Source organism: Pipra filicauda, unplaced genomic scaffold (genome assembly GCF_003945595.2).
Source record: "Pipra filicauda isolate LSUMZ 115617 unplaced genomic scaffold, ASM394559v2 scaffold278_size1010298_pilon, whole genome shotgun sequence".
Taxonomy (NCBI): Eukaryota; Metazoa; Chordata; class Aves; order Passeriformes; family Pipridae; genus Pipra; species Pipra filicauda.
In genome coordinates, this window is record NW_024104396.1 from 867,696 (window position 1) to 888,414 (window position 20,719).

Sequence of the window (20,719 nt, forward strand, 5' to 3'; positions counted from 1 at the left end):
CTGGGAGCACAGAGTCCATCAGGAGAGTCTACAAGAGTTTATAAAGCTGCTCGTCTCTGCTCTTTGTTACTGGCCACTGCTAAGAATGGTTCCTCACTGGTTTGAATTTGCAAGTTTGGACCTCTGGTGTTTTGGCCACAGAGAGCCTCCAGCTGTCTGTCCTATCCTTCTGTACAGAGACAGCAGCTCCTGAGCCTTAATCTTTATTCCTTGGCATTTTATAATGACCTGAATCTGTGCTGGTTCATTTTAAATGCCAGTCTCCAAACCATGACAGTTCAATATCTGCCTTATGAACAGCTTTGCTGGCCTGCCATGGGGTGCAGGTGGCAGAGAGCAGTGACTGCCTCTCCCATCAGACATGATGCTGCTCTTCCTTGTGCAATTGCCTGCCTTTGCCCATGCCCCAGTCTCCAGTGCTGACTGCCTGGCAGAGCATAGCCAGGACTCTGCCAACATGTGGAGAGGTGGAGCTTGGTCATAATCTATGAGGATGGAGTTTCAGCCTGACCTCAGGGACTGGGCTGTGGGTCGCAGTAGAGAGGTCACAGAAGGACTGGCACAGATGGTATGTATTCATGTAGCACAGCCTTGGAGGTTTGTCCTGAGACACTTAAGGGACTGGTTGAAACAGTCTCCCTATTCTTCATCAGGTATTTGTGATGGGATGGCAGAGTAGGGAAGACTGGAGGAAAGACTCTTCGCCCAGTATTCAGGACGACAACAGTGCAGAAGAGATTAGCCAGCCTAAATATGCTATCCACAAAGATCCTGGGACAAATCATTGATTGTTCTATTTGTAAGCACTGGTAGATCAAGGAACAAGCAGTCTAGTGAGGCTTTAGTAAGGCCATATCACATGAAACTGGTCTAATCTGTTCTTGAGAGTAACAGGCCCAGTAGATCAGAGGAAGGGGATGTAACACATGCCTATAGGTTGATTTCGGGAACATGATTAGCACAAGTTCATAAGCAAACTACAAGCAGGAGAGCAGGTGGATATGACATGATGGAAATCATCCTCAGCAGAGTGTGCAGGGATGCTTCGGGGACTGGGCTGGCGCTGAAACCCAGCAGTAATTGTGAGGGGACTAAGCGGGCAAGACTTATGAGTGCTTTAGTGCCAGAACAGAAATTGTAAATGAGCGTGACAGCCTCAGCAGCAATTTGCAATCAGTGAGATGAAATTCAATAAAGACACAAACTAAATGTGCAATATTAAATGAGCACTAACTGGGGAAGCAGCAGGACCTTGAGGGAGGTTGTGGCTGGGAACTGCCTGTGCTGCCATGCTCTTGCTACTCTGTTCTTCTGAGCCAAACCTGGGACATGCAAGGGGCAGTCACTCCAGCACAACCTGAGCTCAGGCTGGGCTTTGTATACTCTGAAAGGAAGGGTCATCTCTGCTGTGCAGGAGGGATTGCAGCTGCTCTCAGCCTGGTTAGTACACGAGTTCAGCACAGATTAGTTTCTCTGTTTGACATTCCCCTTTCAGAAGCGATTTGAAAAGTAACATTGAATTTATTACAAACATGAAGAGCAGGAGTCTTTGTGATTCATTCTAAAGCATGATATTAATGTTAAAGAGGAAAAAACCAATAGTCACAGGCAACATACAAGAATCCTATTAGACCAAGCTGAAGTGCAACTAGCTCAGGGGTAGGCTGTATCAGCTATTTAGCACCAGATAACAGCATTCAAAAGTGTGCAGGACCAAGACACGAAGGAGATTATCTTAATCGTGGAGGCTTTCAGAGAAGAGCCAGGCTGGCACAAGTGGTGTCAGACAAGGAAGTTAGCTTGGATGAACAAGTACTTTCTTGTTAAACAATATCTCAGGGTTTCCAAAAGAGACCGAAAGCTCCTCAGCCTGTCTGAATGAATAGCAGCTCTTCTCCATGCTGAGGCTTTAATTTCTTACTGACTCGTGGGAGCTGAGTCAAATCAGCTGAGGCTGATGCTGTTTTCCTACCATATCAAATTGAGAATGACCCAATTCTTACTGAATGAGGAGGAGAGATGAGGAGGCCTTACAGTGAAGCAGCTCCCACAGTTAAGTCAGGTGACACAGGCGTTCTTTTCCCTGCTGTGTCACGCGCCCGGGAGCAGTGGGCTGGAATGCTACAGGGCAGAGGGATGTGCTGAGCCCTCTCCCATACCCCAGGACATGCAGCTAGCTCTTGGCTGGCAAAACTCGGCTGGCTCAGCCCAAAAAGTAGCTTTCACAAATGCCTGCTCATCCTCCAAGCTCGATGGTGCCTCTGAACATACCTGTAACAGAGCTAGGGTCTCTTCTTTCAGCAGTAATATGAAAGTGCTGTGAAAGCCCGTGAATTTTAGGGACTGCCTAGTGCTGGGATAAGGACAGCTGGACCAGGATTCCTGTGTTGTCATTGCAGAAGCGGGGAGGCAATGAATGTTTTCTGAGTCAGTTCTCCTTTCTTCCTGCCAAGACCCTGAATGCCCTGGGTGTCAGAGGGACTAAGGACCATCTTACAATGCTCATTTGTAACTCAGAAATGTCCTCCCAGAGAAAATTAACTGTGTTGGAAGCTCTTCTGGCTACAGTTGGCAGTATAGAAATCATGCAAAGTAAGGCCTTCACCTCATGGCAGCTTGGCTTTTACACAAGCTGTGAACAGCCCTGCCTGCCCAGTGCCTTTGGGATGCTCCAGCAGCTGTCTTGGTACCTGACAGCTGGGGATGGCCTGCCCACTTGTTAAACATGTTACCTGGGAGTTTGAAACAAATCATCTGGGGAGTTTGCAAATGGATGATTCAGTCAAGGAAATGAGGTAAATCGATCACAAAGGACAGTGAAAGCCAAGCACTGAAAGAGATGTCAACTGGTAAAGGACAGCATGGTATTAAATTACCCCTCACCTTTTGCTCTTTGTTGCCGAGTTACCAGGCACATCTGCCTTGTTTTTGCACATCTATATATCTATATAGCTATATATCTATCCCTCCAGCCTTGGTTCAGGTTGCCATCAGTTTGTTTTTGAACACGTTAGCATTGTCCAGACCTCTGTTGGGGAGTGAAGGCTTGTAAGGCTGGAATAAAAGGACAGTGAATGCTGCAGCCATTGCAGACCCATCAGGGGTTTGAGGCATAAAGTAAAGGCAGGGTAGGTCAAAGTAGCTCTTCAGCTCCCTTCTTCGTAGGCCGCAAAAGTCAAGTAGTTTGTTTTGCTGGCAGAGAGGTTTTTCTGTTTAGAAGGTCCAGCTCCCCTGCACATCTCTTTGCATTTCCCTCCCTGGTGCTGCAGAGCAGGGGCTGACAAAGGGTATAAGGACAGAGGGCTCCAAGTCACCTCAGAGCTGTTGAACACATGAGAGCCTGGGCTGGCTTTCAGGCTGTCAGTGCAGTTTGTAGAGCAGGTGGGGAGAAATGAGTTGTTCAGAACTCTGAACATGGTTTGATGCTAGAGCTGTGGTACTAGCCTTGGACATGAACTGTGCCATCCTTACAGTGCAGCTATGTGGAGCCTCAGTGGGGAACAGCTGGATTTTGGGAGGTGGCATGCATTTACATGATTCATAGACAGTAGAGCTGTTGGTCTGGATGCAACTGAATTGAATTTCTTCTCTGGCTGTTTAGGAGTCAGGAATGAAGGAAGCTCTTTATGTCAAATATTTCTGCAACTGTAACACAGTAGACTTAGATCCATTATCGCCTGTACATCAAGCACGGAGGCTCTGCTGTTACTGTAATGGCAATTTAGAATTGTTCTTATTGGATAAAAACCATCAGAAACTGTAGATTTCACCTGTCCCCACCTTAGTGATAACTGGGCATCTGCTTAAATTCAGTGTTGCTTTTCAGGGACTACTGACTTATCAGAGTTGCTGTCCTTCCATCAAGAGGTTTGCTTTGAGCATCTGCCTGGCGTATCTACATCAGACTGTCCAGCACTTTGGTAGTGTGGGTCTAGGTTTCTTTTGATTGTGGTTGATGCCAGCTCATAAATCCCCATGCTGGAAGGAACTGCTTAGCTCAGCAGCCTGGGCTTCGCCTGGAAGTGGGGTGTGTTCTCCTGTGCTTTCTTGGAGCGGGTATGGAGGTTTAAAGGGATCATAAGTAAAATCACTGTTGGAGTTATTGGTTACTGCCCAGAGCTTTATTCCCCTGCACTTAAGCTGGGGGGAGCAGAGGAGAGTTCTTGCACTTCCTATTTTGGACATTTTCAGATTTCTTTTACCTCTCTCTCTCTATGCCTCTTTCCAGGTTTCTTGTTCTTGGAGTCTGATTTGTGTTCCTTTGGACAAGTGACCACATATTGTTCTTAAGGACTCTGTAAAGAAGAACTGAAGTGCCCTTACCTGTTTTATTTTTAGCTTACAAACAGAAAAAAATAGAAGGTATCTACTGTGGTCTGCAAGCAGTAGAGCTCCAAATCCTGCAGGTTCCTGATTTGCTTTTATGGGATCTGAAGAAAGTATCTGATAGAAGCAAGTTCATTGTAAGGAGGCTCCTGTTCCCTCCTCTGCTGACACACACCAAAATAGAAACACTCTGAAAATCAGAGGTTTGAAACCTTCACTTTGTAGCTTCTGTACTGCTCTGGGATGAGTGTGGGTGAGCAAGTGTGATGGCCCCAGGTCTCAGCACCTGCAGTGAGGGACCAGCTTAGGCAGCATGAGAAGTGGGGTGCAGAGCTGGCAGAAAAGGGGGGTTATTCACTGGTTACCTCACTGGTTTGTGAGCTCCAAAAGGATACTGATACAAATAACAACCCCTGTAAAAATGCCCATTTGCACCAGCTGCCCGACAGTGTCTAAGTATTAGATCTCATCTGGGTGCTGCTGAATGAGTTCCTTCCCCTGGAACCTCTGCTCCATGGATAGAGGTTGGATGTGTCTCTGGTTCTGGTCACCCTGCTGCCCCTGAATCTGATACTCGAGTCACATGTGGAGTTGGGTGGCACTTCTGTGGGCTGTGGTTGATCTTTGCTGGATCATATACTCTGAGAGGGCTCATCTCACAAGACCCGAGAGGACATATCTGCCTGCAAGTAGTGATCTGTACTCTGGAGGGACAGGGGCCACTGTGGCAGTGGGATGGAGAGAACCTGTGTGTTTGGTGATGCGTCTCTGGGGTGGGAGATCCAGCTGGATCCTTCTCTATAATCCTTAATCCCTGGACTTGAGCCAGCAGGGCAGCTCGTGGGAGCAGGAATCTCAAGGAGACTGAAGGTTTTTAATCTCTCATTCCTTGGGCAGAAAGCCCTTCCCAAAGCCCAAGGCAGCTCCGCAGATGGTGCTGGTCACGTGTCGCTCTGCTGCTTTGCAGCACTGTTAACATTCCTCAAGTTGTGGGAAGCCCTGTGCCCCTTTTAGGGTATTCCCAAAGCACCAAAACCAGTGTTGGTCTGATCCTGTTTCCCCCTCTCCTGAGAGTAGCCATAAGCCTTTAAATCAAAGCCTCTGAAGTCCTTCCTGGTGCCTCTGGCCCACCCCTTCATCTGCTGCATCTGACAGCTGATATGAGGCTGATGTTTCCAGCTGAAGTACTGAAGTAGTTTGTTCTTTTCCATGATTCCCTTGGCAAAGGAAAACAAGCCCATTTGTTTAGAAGCTCATAAAAGAGGAGCTTTATAGTAGGAACATTCATAAACTTGTTTGCTTTTGACCTTCTCCACATTGCTGATGGTTTCGAGTTCTCATCCCAGGCATTGTGCTTGTCTCGGCTGTCCGTGACATTTTTGAAAAACAGCCTCACCCAGAGTAATTTAAATTGCTCAGCACTCCAACACTGAGCCTTCGGACATGCTGTCTTTCTCCAGTGCAGAACTGGGCAGGATATGCAGGTGGGATACAGTGACAGCCTTACAGAGAGCAGTGCAGACCTGGCTGCCAAAAAGAAACCTGGCCACTAATTCCCTGTTGCCTTTTTCTTTTTTAACTAGATTAAATAATGCTGCTCAAGCAGAGGGAATTTCCCAGGCTCTTAGGTTACTAAATTAATAAAAGTGTATTCTATGAAGGCAAGAAATTAGATCTTTAGTGAGTGTGGGTCATGGGAGACTGATAGGCTTGAAAGAGTGTTTGTTCTTTTTTACAGAATAGGTAAGACAGCAGGTGTAAAGTACAAGCCAGGACAGCCACCTTTATTTATGTCTAGGGACAGGAAATTGGAATTACCTTTGCTGGACTCTGAGACCTCAAGTGTCAGGTCGAGATTCAGTATTTAATGCTGGCATCTGATATTTTGAGCAGATAAAAATGCTGCCATGCTTTCACCTATGCTTTTTTTGACTGGGGAAGAGCTCTCCAAACTGCAGATCCTCATCTGTGGCTGATTATCTTTTGGAGTTATACTGTCATGGATTTCTTCAAAATATGCCTGAGAACCCTGTTTACTTTTCAAGTGTTTTCCCATCTGGAAAAGTCTTATTTTACTTCAGTCTGGAAGGAGTCTTCCTCTTCTTGTTTTCTGCATTGGTAAAATCTTTGTTTACTCTGGCCAGACAAAGGACATCACAAAGTGCTACTGGCATAGGGCTTTTAGTCATATGAACACAGAGCAGCTCATGAAACTTTTGTTTGCACACGGCCCAGCTCTTTGCTATACATGGATTCAGATAAAATTGGTGTGTAATGGTAAGGTAAATGTACTGATTTGATACAAAACCTTCCACGCTCTTTGGAATAAGCTTTTGTAGGGTAGCATTGTCAGATTTCAGATTCAAATTGTGAGCATGGCGTACTGTTGAAATTATATGATTCCTCTGTCTCTTAAGTGCTGGTAAACAAGACACAGCTGTCAGGAGGTTTTCAAGTAGTTCAGTCCTAATTTTCCCTATATTCCCACTGTACTTGTTAGCATAAAATACTCCCTTCGTTAGTTTTTCTGAAGACAGAAAAGGGAAGAGAAATGTAAAGCTGAAAGTTTCATGATGGACACCAGGTGGGAGTCCACCATGCTGCAGACTGCTTGCCTCAGCGCTGGGGAAGAGAGGAACATCATGTTTTATTAGCCTGTGCAGTCTGTATCAATAACAGGAGCAAATTGCAATTATTGGGAAATAATGTTAAATTAATACATTCTCTCGAGTAACTGCCACTGCTCCCTCTGGAGTCTTAATGAAATGTGAATTATCATGCACAGCTGGTGATGTGGCAGGTCTGTGTCACTGCTATATCAGTGCCAGAGGTCTGAGGTCCATGCCAGTGGGAATCCTGCCTGAGTGGGTCCTCAGGTCTGTCTCCCTCCATCCTCACCTTTCCCGTTTGGCAAATCTTTACCTGGCACTTGTCTTGATGCTGTGGGAGAAGGACATGTGTGCAGGTGTAATGTCTGAAGCAGCTAGACTAGGCTACCAGCAGAGCTGTCCTCTGCTTCCCTGGCACTACCCCAGGGTACACCCTTAATCATACTGTCCCTGTTCCCATCACTTCCCTATTACTTACTGGTTTGAGTCTTTATTGTTATTATTAAGCTGGAAATGTTAGAATGCTCTGTAACAAACAGCAATCAGAATTTCTGACAGCATTCCCTGTTTTGGGCATCAGTCTGTGTTAGACTCTGATTTAACACCTGTTTGTCTCATTACTTCCACTGAGAAGGGAGATTAAGACCTGTGGAGTTACAATGCTGGCTCTGAGCCTTCTCCAGCCTGGATTAGCTGGAGCTTTGCCAAGGCTTGCACCCGCAGCAGAGAAGTGGTCCTTGCTCCATGAGACCCTGCAGGAGAAGGACAGTCCCTCACAAGCTGCACAAGTGGCTTCTGCACACTGATTACTTAAAAGAGAACCATGGCCCTGACCACAGATGGCAATTGTGTGCTGAGGCTGGGATATTTCTTCCATGGGACCTTTTCTCTCTGATTTCTCCAGCCAGCACCCTGCCGCTGAGGGATGTTCTTGCCTAATTATTCCTGTTTGTGTTCTTTGCCCTTTTTTTTTCCCCAGGCCCATGTGTTTGATCTGAACATTAATAAGCATGAAGCTCTCTGCACCCAGCTAGTGGTGACCAGGAAGAAAAATAAAACAACCCACATCCAATTTAATCCTGTCTTCCCTATTATCATTGTTGGAGATGAACGAGGCCTTATCACATCCTTGAAGCTCTCTCCCAACCTGCGCAAGATGCCCAAGGTAAGGATAAGCTGCATTCCCCTCATGGATGTACCAAACAGGTCTCTTCATGCCTTATCACTGTCCCCTCTCCTTCCGTGCAATAGTGTTGGCAAAGCTTCTCTCTCTAGAGAGGTGCTTCCAACTACCTCAAACCTCTTGGGTAGAATGTTAAATCCATGCCTCTGTTCCACTATGAGTAGGAAGGCTCAGTTTGCTCCTGAGCAGGAGTGGGGACTGGTGGAAGAAGGATTTGCTGTCCATGGGCAAACTTTTTCACCATGATTCAGACAAGCTCTGGTCCAGAAGCTCTGCAGAGGTTCATTTGTTTCCCAAAGCTCACATATTTTCTGAACTTTGGGTTTTACTTGCAGAACTCTTTGTAAAAAGTAAAGGAGAACCCAACACTTTCCCAAGTCCTCCCACAAAACCTGTACTGCCTGTCTTCTTGTGCTCCTGCATCAGAGCCTGTCCCCTGACCACCATGTCAACTGTTCTGTAAATGAGCAAGTAGTGTTCTTTAATGTGTGAGGAGACTTGGGATCCTTATCTCAAGTAACAGCAATGAGATACATGTGCCTCTGTGAGTTGGTGAAGTATTTTTCCTACCCAACTGTGAGGGCCAGTTGTGAAGGATGATGATCTGTCTCACACAGATCCATTACTGGATTTTTTTTCTGGTCTTCATCCAGCTATAAGTTGAATTGCTGTAAATGCAGTGTCCTTTCTGAGCCCTTGTAATTCTCATATCCAGTTGTCTTGTGTTAAGTGGAGTCTTTCAGTTTCAGGCTTTTTAGAACCAATCCAAGAAAGCAATCTCTCAAGATGATCATCTTTTATTTATGTACTCCCAAATGTTTTATATACTCTACTAATCTGCTGTATTAGGCAGGGTCTTTGGCCAGGAACTAATCGCACTGGTGCCACACCACAGTCTTCAGAGTGATGTTAAAAAAGTTCCTTCAGCTGGATGCCACTGGAAATGTGAATCTTTCCCTGTGCTTAGAGGGCACAGAAAACATTAGCATGGCAGTTTGTTTGGAGCTGAGCTGTGGGGGGCTGTGGAGGAGAATGAGTCCTTTCTGGGTGTGGTTGAGCACAGTGTCTGCCATGGACCCTTGTTGCACAAGGCCTTAAGCAGTGGAGGTGGGTCACACGCACATAAATGTGGCTGCTCTCCTCCACTCCGCTCCTGAGCTGTGGGCTGAGCAGCGCCCAGTAATACTGTGCTGTGGATCAGAATCATGGAGTGGTTTGGGTTGGAAGGGACCTTAAAGATCATCTTTAAAGTCATCATCCCATGGTCAGGGACACTTTCCACTAGACCAGGTTGCTCAAAGTCCCATCCAACCTGGCCCTGAACAGTTCCAGGGATGGGGCATCCACAGCTTCTTGGGGCAACCTGTGCCAGTACCTCACGACCCTCACAGTAAAGAATTTCTTCCTAATATCCAATCTAAACTTGCTCTCTTTCAGTTTGAAGCCATTCCCCCTTGTCCTGTCAGTACATGGACTTGTAAAAAGTCCCTCTCCATCTTCTTTGTAGGCTCCCTTAAGGTACTGGAGGCCACAATTAGGTCATCTCAGAGCCTTCTGCTTTCCAGGCTGAATAATCCCAATTCTTCCAGCCTTTCCTCCTGGGAGAGGTGTTCCAGCCCTCTAATCATCTTGGTGGCCTCCTCTGGACTCACTCCAACAGGTCCATGTCCTTCCTGTGCTGAGGACCCCAGAGCTGGATGCAGCACTGAAGGTGGGATCTCACCAGAGCTGAGGGGCAGAATCCCCTCCCTCACCTGCTGCCCACCCTGTTTTGGATGTAGCCCAGGACAGGATTGGTTTCTGGGCTGTGAGTGCACATGGCTGGGTCATGTCCAACCTCTCACCCACCAGCACCCACAAGTCCTTCTCAGCAGGGCTGCTCTCGGTCTGTTCATGCCTGGATTGATACTGAGAGTTGCCCTGACCCAGGTGCAGGACCTTCCACTTGGTTTTATTAAACCTCCTGAGATTCCCATGGGCCTACTTCCTAAACTTGTCCAGGTCCCTCTGGATGGCATGCCATCCTTCAGGTATGGATTTGAATGTTTCCTTCCATTCCTGGTGGCCGGCTGCAGCCCTCTGTGCAGGGGTGAATGTTGTCCTCTCATTTGCTGACCTTCTTTGGAAGCAAAATTGCACATTGTTGACAAAACAATTTAAACTGTTAGTTCATGAGTGACTCAATCACTTTCTGCTGACCTTAAACGAATAGGTACTATATCCCAGGCAACATATAAATGGGATGGAAATGGACTCTGCTGCTCTGATATTATTAAACTATCTGTCTTCCGCTGGCCTGGTTAAGTTTGAAGGGACACTAAATGGTGAACTAAATGTTTCCTTTACATGTGGAGAGGAAGGAGGGATGTTCAGGCATGGCTGGTTATGTGTACAGGTTCCTTGGCTGCAGCCAGCTTGTCTCTGAAAGATAGGAGAATTTAAAACAGATGACGTGAAGCGTGGTGGCAAAGTGGTGGATCTGGCCCAGACTACTTAGTCGCCTTTCTGTGCCGCAAGTGAACAAGCGGTGGTTTAGGCGATGGATGAGGGTGCTTTAACAGGGGGAAGTCAAGCCCTGGCAGAACAGGAGGTGCCATCCACTCTGTCGTCCTGTCTACCTCCTTCCTGTGCCTGCACAACTCTTTGTGTCCTTGGCACCAAGCCTCCAGCCATCTTTGCAAGAGTATCATCTCACTGTGGGAAGTCAGATGTACTTCCAAAGTATTGATCCTGGCTCCTCTAAAGATCAAGTCAATGTGCTCTTTAAACCCTTACCCTGTCCAAGCAGCCTTCCTCTTTAAAATGGCTAAACTTCTCCCTCTTTTCTGGGAGTCCCTACGGTGGAGTTAACATTAATGGAACTTCAGAGATTTTTGTAAGTGAAGAGGATTGAAAACTGTGTGGGTGAGTCCTGGCATCCCAGCTGTCTCCTTTCAGATAAACCTGTCTGTGCCTGGCTCAGCACCTGGGTACCTCAGGCTGTTCTCTTCACCATAGATCCCCATAGAACCCAGTGGGGACACCTGCCCCACACCCAACAAGCCACAGCCAGTGCTTCACATCAACCCCAGTATCTCTGAGCTCAGCTGCCTGGTCTTGCTTCTGTCAGCTCCTTTGGAGATGGAAAGGTGCCTTTTGCTGAGGTCTGGCAGAACCTAGGCTTCCAAAGGGGCACAGACAGGTCCCACTGCCTGTCTGTTTCACGCTGATGTCACAGGGGTTTGCCTTCCCACGCAGCTGGGACAACTGCTTTTGACATGTATGAAGAGTAAACTAATCAACCTTTTTTGAGAGAACTCTTAATAGCCACATGTCATTCCAAACCCCATTCTTCCCCTAAAAACAGACACAGTGCTGTCTGCTCCATGTTCTGCAGATTCCTTAACTATCGCTGGGCTTACAAAATAGGGCTTACAAAGAGAGACTGAGCTTGGGATTTCAGACATGCTGAATTTATTCTGTTTTGCCTGTTAGGTAAAGGTGTTGTGGTAGATAAGTGGAAATAGGGAGGATAAGGATAAGACTTTGGTCCCTTCCTGTCTTCATGTCCTTGAGCTAGGAGGGAAGGTTCAAGAGCTCTTTAAATAATTTGCTGGGTCAACCCACAGCTTAATTAATTCATATTTGTAAAACACTTGGGGATCTTTAAGAAGTGTTATTTAATACTCTGAGTTTTGCTGTCAGCAACGTTAGCACAGCCTCATTTATGAACACTTGGCAGAACAAATATGCCGAAAGGGAAACTTCTCAAAAGCAGTCAGGTGGTATTTTCAGAAGTGACTTTCCCCAAGACATACAGTAAAATCTTCAAAAAATGCCTAAAACCCCCTGCGAGTTTTGGCATCCTAAATCATTTAGTGGCACGTGGGAAAAGGTGCATTTGTTGTTGAGAGGAAGCTGGAGACAGGGGCTCTGCCACCTGTCAGGCACTTGTGTCAAGGACACACAGAGGGCACAGAGGTCCTGTGTACAAGGGACATCAAGCCCAACAGGTGTCCTTGTGTCTGTGCCCTGGTCATTCAGGTCCTGGAGCTCTCCCTAGTCCCACAGATGAAGTCTCTGGGACAGGACAAAGACATCCTCTTGCCCCAAAGCAGTGAGCTGTATTTGTTTCCATGAGGTGTGATCCTGGTAGAGGTTTTCCTCTGCCTATTGCTGTTGTCTCTAGATTGTGTGAACACTCTGGGAGGACTGTGTGAACTCCTGGGAGTTTTCTAGGAACACGCTACCCAACTGCTAAGCATCAGCTCCAAGAGCCTGGGAGCTTAGGGGGGTAAAGACAGCTGAACCCAAACCATGTGGGAAGAGCAACCACGGAGCAGAGAGCAGAGCTTGCTGAAGGTGTGTTTGCAATCAAACTACAACCAGCATGGTCCTGCACTGGCCATGCTGAACAACATCTCCCTGAGCACCAAACCCTGCTTGGGCAGAAAGCTTATGGCAACAAGTATTGTCCTGTGCAAGTAAGCCAGTGAAACTGCTTTGGGTCCTTCTACTCAGGGCTCAGAATTGGGAGACAGAAATGCTTGCAGTATTTTAAGATGCAGCAGTAGGAACAAGTGGCTCTCTGCTGTTGTCCAAGCCACTTTTGGACTCCAAGCACTCCTTAAATGTTGCAGTGGATGTCAGGCAGGAGTTGTTCAGCTTATAAAGTATTATTTCTAATTTTTAACGACCTTGGGTGGTTGAGTTCACCCGAGGGAAGCATTACTGTAAGAAGAATCAGTTTTGGGCAGAGCTGTTTAATTAGTGAGCCTTCCGGGTTTCACTCAAGGGTTGGAAGAAATTAAAGCATTTTGTCATCACAGTCAGAAGAATGTAGCTGCTCATGGGCTTTGGTTTTCTATAAACTGCTAAAATAGCCTGGCGCAACCCCTGTCAATGCTAAAAGTAAGGAGAAGATAGTAAAAAAAAGTGTGCAGTGCTTTTTAGAAATGTTGGGAGACCACAGCAGAGTAGGAGTAGAAAAGAAAGCTTACAATACAGATTTGCTGAGACTAAGGCAAATTTCTTGGCCAGTACCCAGGCTGATGGCCAGAAGGCAGACAGCTTCTTGGCCTGATGCTTGTCTTGGATATTTTTCTTGGATTATTTAGGATGATTATCTCAGTCTCTGTTCCTGCTACTGATTTCTTCACATGCAAGACACTTCTTTGTCTGTCGGGGACAGTTGTGTTTCTTCCCATGCAGTAAATCCTGATGGACAGGGTCTAGCCAGGCATGAGTGGAGTGTGAAGGGGAACACGGCTGCTCATGCATTCCAGATCTGTGCACAGCCTTCCTGTCCATGTGCACATGCTGGGCAGCTGCTCTGCTCTCCCCATGCCTTATCACACCTTCTAGTGTCACCTCTGGGCTCCCTGTGCCCTGCTGCATCTTTGCAGCACTGGTGATTTTGCCCTTGGCCAAATCCAGCCCAATGCTGCTCAGCCAAGGGAGGGGCATCGAATTTTGCTTCATGAAGCACTGTGGCTCTTTGACCATAACTGTTGGCACAGTCTAGGAGGGATCAGTTAGGGTAAGGGGACTGGGATGGATAGTGCGAGTATGTTGGGGTTTTAAGATGAAAGAGGGAAGGGCATTTGGGGAAGATTGGTGGAAGTGTGCAAAGTTTAAAGGAGGCAATAGAATGGCTGAAATCTCTTCTTCAACCTATCCACCTCCCCAGCATTGTCTCCTTCACGACCTCTTGGGACTTGAGTTGCTTCCTCCTCATACTCCCCAGCAGCACCCACTGCACACAGTGCTGTCTCAGTAAAGGACGCGACTTTCATCCCTATACCCAGTCTCAGTGGGATGCAGCTCAGATCCAGAGCAGGTACTAGGCAAGGACAGTGTAAACAGAGAGTGGGATTCTTGGTCCTGAACCTCACTGCTTTGTAGCCTTGTGTTGCCATCACCTAGGGTGACAGGGAGAAACTTGAAGGAGGTAAGGATCAGGAGATTGTTTCTGTTCTTAGTGTTTTCCTGTAGCTGTGGGAGGTGTGAGGGATGAACCAACCAGCACAAAAAGATGAACATAAACTCCCTCCTTCTGTCCCATGAGGTACAGTACACGTGACTGTATTTCAGGAAGGAAGCTATTGATTAGATACATTCTCCAAGGTCAGTTCTGGACTGGTGAGTAGTTTAGCACTGAGGAAAGTGTATTTGGTCCCTTAACTTTACATTTCAACAGCTCTCATTCTGTCTGAGAGAAAAGCACTTGTCTCCTCTCCAAACGGCTCAAGTTTTGTTCTTTTAGTGGTGTAATTCCTAGTCCTTCTGTTTTCATGCAAATGTTCCTCTCTCTTGAGATTCCCTCAGTGCTTCTGTGCTGCTCAATCAGTGGTGGATTTCCTCTCCTCTCTTCAGAACTGGGTAATTGCTCAGTGACCCAGAAGCATAGAGCACAAGCAGTGTTGGAGGAATTTGGCATCAAGTACTGCTGTGCCCTGCCTTCATCAGGACTGCCTCCTCCAGAGGCAGCTTGGCTTCTGGCTAAGGAGACACACACAACTGAGCTTGGGACTCATAAAAACTGACCTGCAGCTTGATAGCTTCCTCTGAGGCTTGCAAATGCTTTTTTATTTCCTTTCAGTCCCTCCCCTGTTATTTAGTCTAGTTGCAAGTAGCTGCTCTCTCTACTGCTAGGGGAAGAGCTGAGGAGCATGGGTGCATCCAGAGACTTGTGAAACCCTGTTCCTGATCATTCATAGCTTTCTGTGTCATTTTGGTACGGGAAGGAAACCCAGAGCTGGAGGCCTGCAAGATGGGTGGGTTGGAGACACATGTGTATGAACAGGTGGCTCTGAGCCAGCCGTGGAGCAGGAAGGGCTGGAGGTGGTTGCTCTGACAGTCTCTGCTGCTGGCGTGTGCTGGTCCCAGCAAGAGGCCACACCACTGTTGTGCAGCTTGCCAGGGTGTGAGCAGCATTGCTTGTGGCCTGCGGCTGTTTTGCTATGCAGATCTGTGACTCATGATTGTAAATCAGCAGCTACCAAAGGGAATACTGACAAAAGCAGGCTCCCGTGCCCCTACCACCTTCTCCTTCCCCACCACACTTTCCTGCCCTGCCATTGTGCTAGGAAACCCATGAGCAGGAAGACCCTCACAGCCCCCAAGGATACCTTCGCCCTCCACTGTCCCACATCAGGTTCCTTGCAATCTCATATAGCCTGAGATAAAATGAAGGGACTGTTTAATCCTGGAAAGCTGTTACTTGGGAAGTGAGGTGGTGCATGTGCCAGCAGGCTATAGTCCTTCTTGGGCAAAACTGAAGCCTTTGGAAATTTACCTAGACACCCTGGACATAGTCACTGTTCACAGGAGAGTGGCTCTAAGGCACAAATCCAGATGTCTAAGAGTGTCACACCACAGTTACAGGGAGTTCTGGATCCTGGACAGAGATGTGGCAACCTTAAATACTCACATTGTTTGGATAGCTAACCCAAACAAACCAGCAGTGGATCTAAAGGACTTGAATCTTCTCTATATTAAATCTATTTTCGTCTTTTTTGGAGAAATAATTTTTAAGTTGCATCAAGCTAAGTGAGGGGAGAAGAGAGTTCTGTGCAACAGAAGCAATGCTGAACCCCAAGGTGAAGAGCAGTTTTTCTTCTTTTTACTGTTCCTGGCCACATGTCTTCAACCTTGTTTTTGTTGTGTAATGTCACTCTCTGTGGCTGCTATGTTTGGCAGTTGTTGGAGAGACAACATCAGCATATTTACAAGTTATTTTAAGCTGAAGTCAATTCCCAGTGGTCAGGGTGATGTATGTTTAGTATCTTAAATGGAAACACTGGCAACTGAAGCAAGAAAAGGTCCCATTTTACAAAAATTCCATAGTACTTATGAATAATTTCTAAAGTGCAAATCTCATCCTGTGAGGTGCTGTGTGCTGTCAGGGGGATACTGACAAAGTCAAGAGGACTGTCTTTGACTTTCTAGTTTCATCTTTGAGGATCTGTGTACTAAAAAGGTTTGCCTATATTTGAAAGTGATGCAAGACTGCTCCATTTTGCAATACTAGCAGTTTGGACAGAAATGCTATGGGGATTTGGTTTTGGGATCAATAGTAGTCAAGACCTTCTAGATATAAATCTGGTTTGTGTCCGTTGGATTTGCTGTCCTCAGTAACTGAAACCTGAATTTGGACAAGCAAAAATCATTTCTAGTGGTGCCTTATTTACACCTTTCCTTGTATTTCTCCCTGCTGGTGCTGTTATGTTGCTACAAGTACTGTTTTGTCTGCGGACTTTTCATCCTGTTTTTTGTGCACAGATTGTGTCTGAACTTTGGTGTCTGCCATCCTAGAGCTCCCCAAGCCCCAGCAGTGTGGACTTTGTTCAGCCCGAGGAGCCCGTCACTGCCTGTCCTGGGAAATGCCTAATGCATGAGAAGGAGCTTTGCCTTACATTTCAAAGGACTTGCATTTTGGTTAGATGTGTGATTGCCTGAATATGCCTGTTCAGCTTGCACAGCTCCTCTTTCAGCCAGAGCCTCAGCTTTCTCCAGTGCCTTGGCAGAAAGCCATGACAGCAGAGGAGGGGACACAGCACAGTGCTGTGGCAAGAGAGGCACTGACCAACCTTATGGGATGCTTAGCTCACCTGTCCTCCCTTTCTTGCTTTAATCTGTCCTCTGTGCATTTGTTTCCATGCAGATGACTTAAGTCCCCTCCAGAAAACTGGGGGATCCCGAGAAATCACCAGTTCTTTGCCTGAATGACAGCCCCAGTACAAAGGCAGAGAGACCCCCAGGGGGATAAACTATTTTCAAAGCAGGCTTTTGGCAGAGCCAGAGACGGAGGCTTTTTTGGGAGACTCTCATTCCCCCAGCAATGGCTGGGTGAGGGTGCAGGTCTCCAGCCTGCAACCTCCCCTGAAGTGACAATTGGATGCTCAGTCCCCTGCCAGAACTGATTAAAGTGGCCTGATGAAGGAGGTAATGTGGGTGCTTATCCTCCAGGTCATCTGAGGGTGAGCTATTTTTTTGCCAGAGAGCCCCAAGCAGCTCTCAGGAGTGCAGCTATTCCTGTGCCCTGGCTCTGCACAGGGGTGCGGAAGAGGAAGGCTTGTTAGCTCTGTGCCTGAGCCACAGGGTGTGTTAGGACAAGGCAAGAGCTCATCATGGGGACAAAGTGCAAAGCAGTGGCTGGGGCCTGAGAGACTCCATGGATCTACAGCCTGTTCTCTGTGTTTCTCTCCTGCTGAGTGCTTTTAGGACACATCCAATACTGTCACACCTCAGGGGAGGAGCTGCAGTTGGGGTGCACTGATGGACAACTCTGTCCCACTGGGGCCCAGCTCCTGGCAGGCTCTCCTGCCTCCTGCTTGACATTTGGATGTCACAGACTATCAAGGCCAAGATTTCAAGCTGGGCCAGCCAGGTCGCTGTAGAACTCATGAAAATTAGGAAGTGGAGCAGGGCACCGAAAGATGCTCACCCACAACTAGCAGACACAGCAATGACGTGCACATTGTTACCACTCCTGCCCAGTAATTCCATCTTGGCCCTGTGCTGTCCATCCTGGCAGACAGAGGAGTGAGTAGGGGACAATAAGAGTGCAGGTCCAGGTGTGAAGCAGATGGAAGATGTGGCAGTTGTATGAGAGAATGGGTGAGAAGCTGGATCACGGCAGGGAAGAGCACACATCCCATGGGTGTCCTGGCCAGAAAAGTGCAAAAATGCCTAGAACATGAATAAGCAGCTCCCTGTTGGCTCTGCACCTTCACAGGGGTTGGTTTGGCCTCCATTTGGACTGATCATGCGATTAAGGTGGAAAAATGGAACAAATTGTTCCCAGGTCATGGCTCTGCACTGTCCTGAGCACCTGAGGACTCACTCAGCGGGGATGGAGAACAGGACAGTGGTCTTCATGGGCAAGACCCATCCCAGTCATGTTTTTGCCTTGCCTCACTGAACCAAGCAATGCTCCAGAGCTTGAAGAAGGTGGGCTTTTACTCTTCTTTGAGCTCTTCAAATTTTCCTTACTTGTAATTTGACATACCTTGTCTCTGGGAATCGACTGAGCGCTGTTGGACAGTGTCCCTCGTTGCAAAACCTGGTGGTATTTGCTGCACTAACAAAGGCAGGAAATTTGTCATGGCATGGAATAGGAAGAAATGCAGCTACAAGGGCCAGAGGAACAGCTTGATATCTGGCATATCCCTGTAACTGCTCCTGAGCCACTGCCAGAGCCTGACACAGCCTTCCCCAGGCAGCTGGCCTGAGCTGGAAAGGGCTGAGGCTGCCTGGGGAGACACAGAGGGCAGCTCCCTGATTATGTCTGTGTCATTGTAAAACACATCCCAAATGCATTGCTCTAAAAAGCCCTTCACTTTCAGACTTCACTTGTGTGTTTTCTGACACTGGGTGCATTTATCTGCAGACCTCCATGCCCCTGCCTGTCCTGATCGAAACCATCGCACTGCTCCCAGCCCTTCCCAAGCCTCTCCCCGACTCATGCCACCTATCCAACCTCCTCCAAAAGAAAAGAAGGGGAGACACCTGTGCCTGAAGGCAGGCCAAACAAATGTCCCTTGCCCAAATTAATTTGATGGGCTCAATGGAGAATTGTTTAAATGAGAGAAGAGAAGGAATTGCCGATGAATAAAACGTCTTGCTGCTTACGGTGATGGAACTGACGCAAGAGGATTATTTTTATCCCGTGGAGAAAAGGAAGAGCCCTGTGAAGCAGAGGAGAAGAGGGGCTGCCTTACCTCCCGCTGGCTGTGGGAGATGCAGTGACGGCTGCAATCAAAGCAGCTCCAAGGTTCTCCGGGAGGAAAACTGTTATGCTCCAATTCACTGACTGATTCTGTGAGATGGGATGCCAGACACCAACTGTGTGAAACCGCCTTAGAGCAAACATCCCCTGATCTTTTGTGCTCCCATATCTCACCAGGAAGCTGCCTATGATCCCACTGCTCTCAGTCTGGGGTGTGTCTGAGCTCCTCACCCCTCATGGGGTCCTGGTCAGTGCAGAGACCTGTTCTGCCTGGACATTGCTGTGTTTCCCATCTCCCACCTGTTGGGCCGAAATCTCCTCATTGTCCCCCAGACCACATCCTGTGAGCTGTGTCCTTGCTGCACCATGTCCTGTGGGTGCAGCTCTCCTACTGCCCTCCCCAGTGCAAAGAGATCCTTTCACATGACCGGCTGTGATGCTCCTGTTCCTCTGCGGTGGCAGAGCTCACTGTTTCACAGCTCCATGGGAGTGCCAGGTCCCATCCAGGTGATTATGCCTCTAACCCTGATGGCAGAACACTCCCTCCCTGTATTTTTGCATGGAATTGTCCCTGCTCACTTGCAATATCTTGCATTTGTCCTTGTTAAATCACATACTGGTTTTCCAGGTCACATCTCTGGTCCAACAAAGTAATTTCCAATTCCAGTCCTGCCTTCCGGGACACCTGCAGCCTTCCCGTCTGTCCCAATGTCCAAGTACTAATAGTAAATCTGTTCAGATCCCCTCCAGACCGTGGAGCTGTGGGAGTTGTGCACAACTCAGTGTTGACTGCTCTGGGTACAGCTATTGACTGGGTCTTACCAATTTCTGCCCACATTATATAGATCTGTTGCTTCACTTCAGGAGCAGGATATCAAGGGAGACAATGGCACAGTCTTCCTGTGGTCAAGGTTAATGACTTCTGTGTCTTTCCTGTCCACAAGGTTTATTCCAGTGTTGCAAAAAGAAATCAGATTGGTCCAGCATGACTTCTTTGGTGCAAATCCACATTAGTTGTGATGCATTTCAGTAACGTTACAGCTTGTTGACTTTTTCTGCTCATCTTCTGAAAAGTGAGGATAAACTGAAGGGTCTGAGATTCTCTTCTTTTTTGGATAGTTACTACTTTTACCTTTATCAGCTTTCTGATCCCTGTCCCCCTCTGAGATTCCCCAAGAAACTGCTTTGGATTAGGGATATTAGGTTGAACTGATGTGATAAAAGCTGCCTTGCCAGGGGGCTGTTGTGGTCAGGATGGTCTCAAACATCATAATCAAGTCAAAGTGTGTGGGCTTTATTAGGCAAACAAGTATACCTGGGAAGAAAAGTGCATGCACCCTAGAGCTTGTATTTTATTCTCTGGATATATATTATTTGCGATAATAAAAGGCATTACCTCTCCCTGCCAGCCTGTTCTGTCTGGGTACACGCTAACCCATACCCTGATCAGCCAGAGCAGAAATCTCCTCATTTGGTTGCCAGTGTCAGCTGTGATATCCTGAGGATTTGGAATTGCAGAGAAGGGGGAAGGTTCCTTCCCAGGAACACAGAGTGAGCATGAATGCGCTGCGCAGCCTCTGCTTTCTTGTTTGTCTCCTCCAACTTGTTGATGATTATGTAGACTTGCTGTCAGAAGTTAGACACCAAAACCAGAATGACCAGAAACTACTTTGCAAATGCAGCTGTGAGACTGGAGGATGCTCAACCCTCTCCAGGATTAGGTTTCCTGCTTTGATCTGCACTAAAGGAACCTGCTAAGCCAGGAAAATGAACTGAAGGGCTAGGCAACTAAAGGACATCCAGTAGGAGTGAAGGGAATTAATAATTTAGTGTATTTCATGTCAATGAAGAAAAAAAAAAAAGTGTTCCAGGCTTTGCCTCATGGTTTGA

The 20,719-nt window shown here is 47.3% G+C and overlaps 1 protein-coding gene across 4 annotated transcripts in view; it reads left to right on the plus strand.

The window, feature by feature from the left end:
• DNAI1 (dynein axonemal intermediate chain 1) overlaps nt 1-20,719 on the plus strand; it is a 141,164-nt gene that overhangs the window by 104,863 nt on the left and 15,582 nt on the right. For 3 of the 4 annotated variants that reach the window (XM_039382622.1, XM_039382623.1, XM_027722212.2), the window contains exon 19: nt 7,915-8,100. In XM_039382622.1, the coding sequence (XP_039238556.1) occupies nt 7,915-8,100 (186 nt within the window). Of the gene's footprint in view, nt 1-7,914; nt 8,101-20,719 lie in introns of those variants that run through there. The other variant, XM_039382624.1, reaches the window with a different exon arrangement.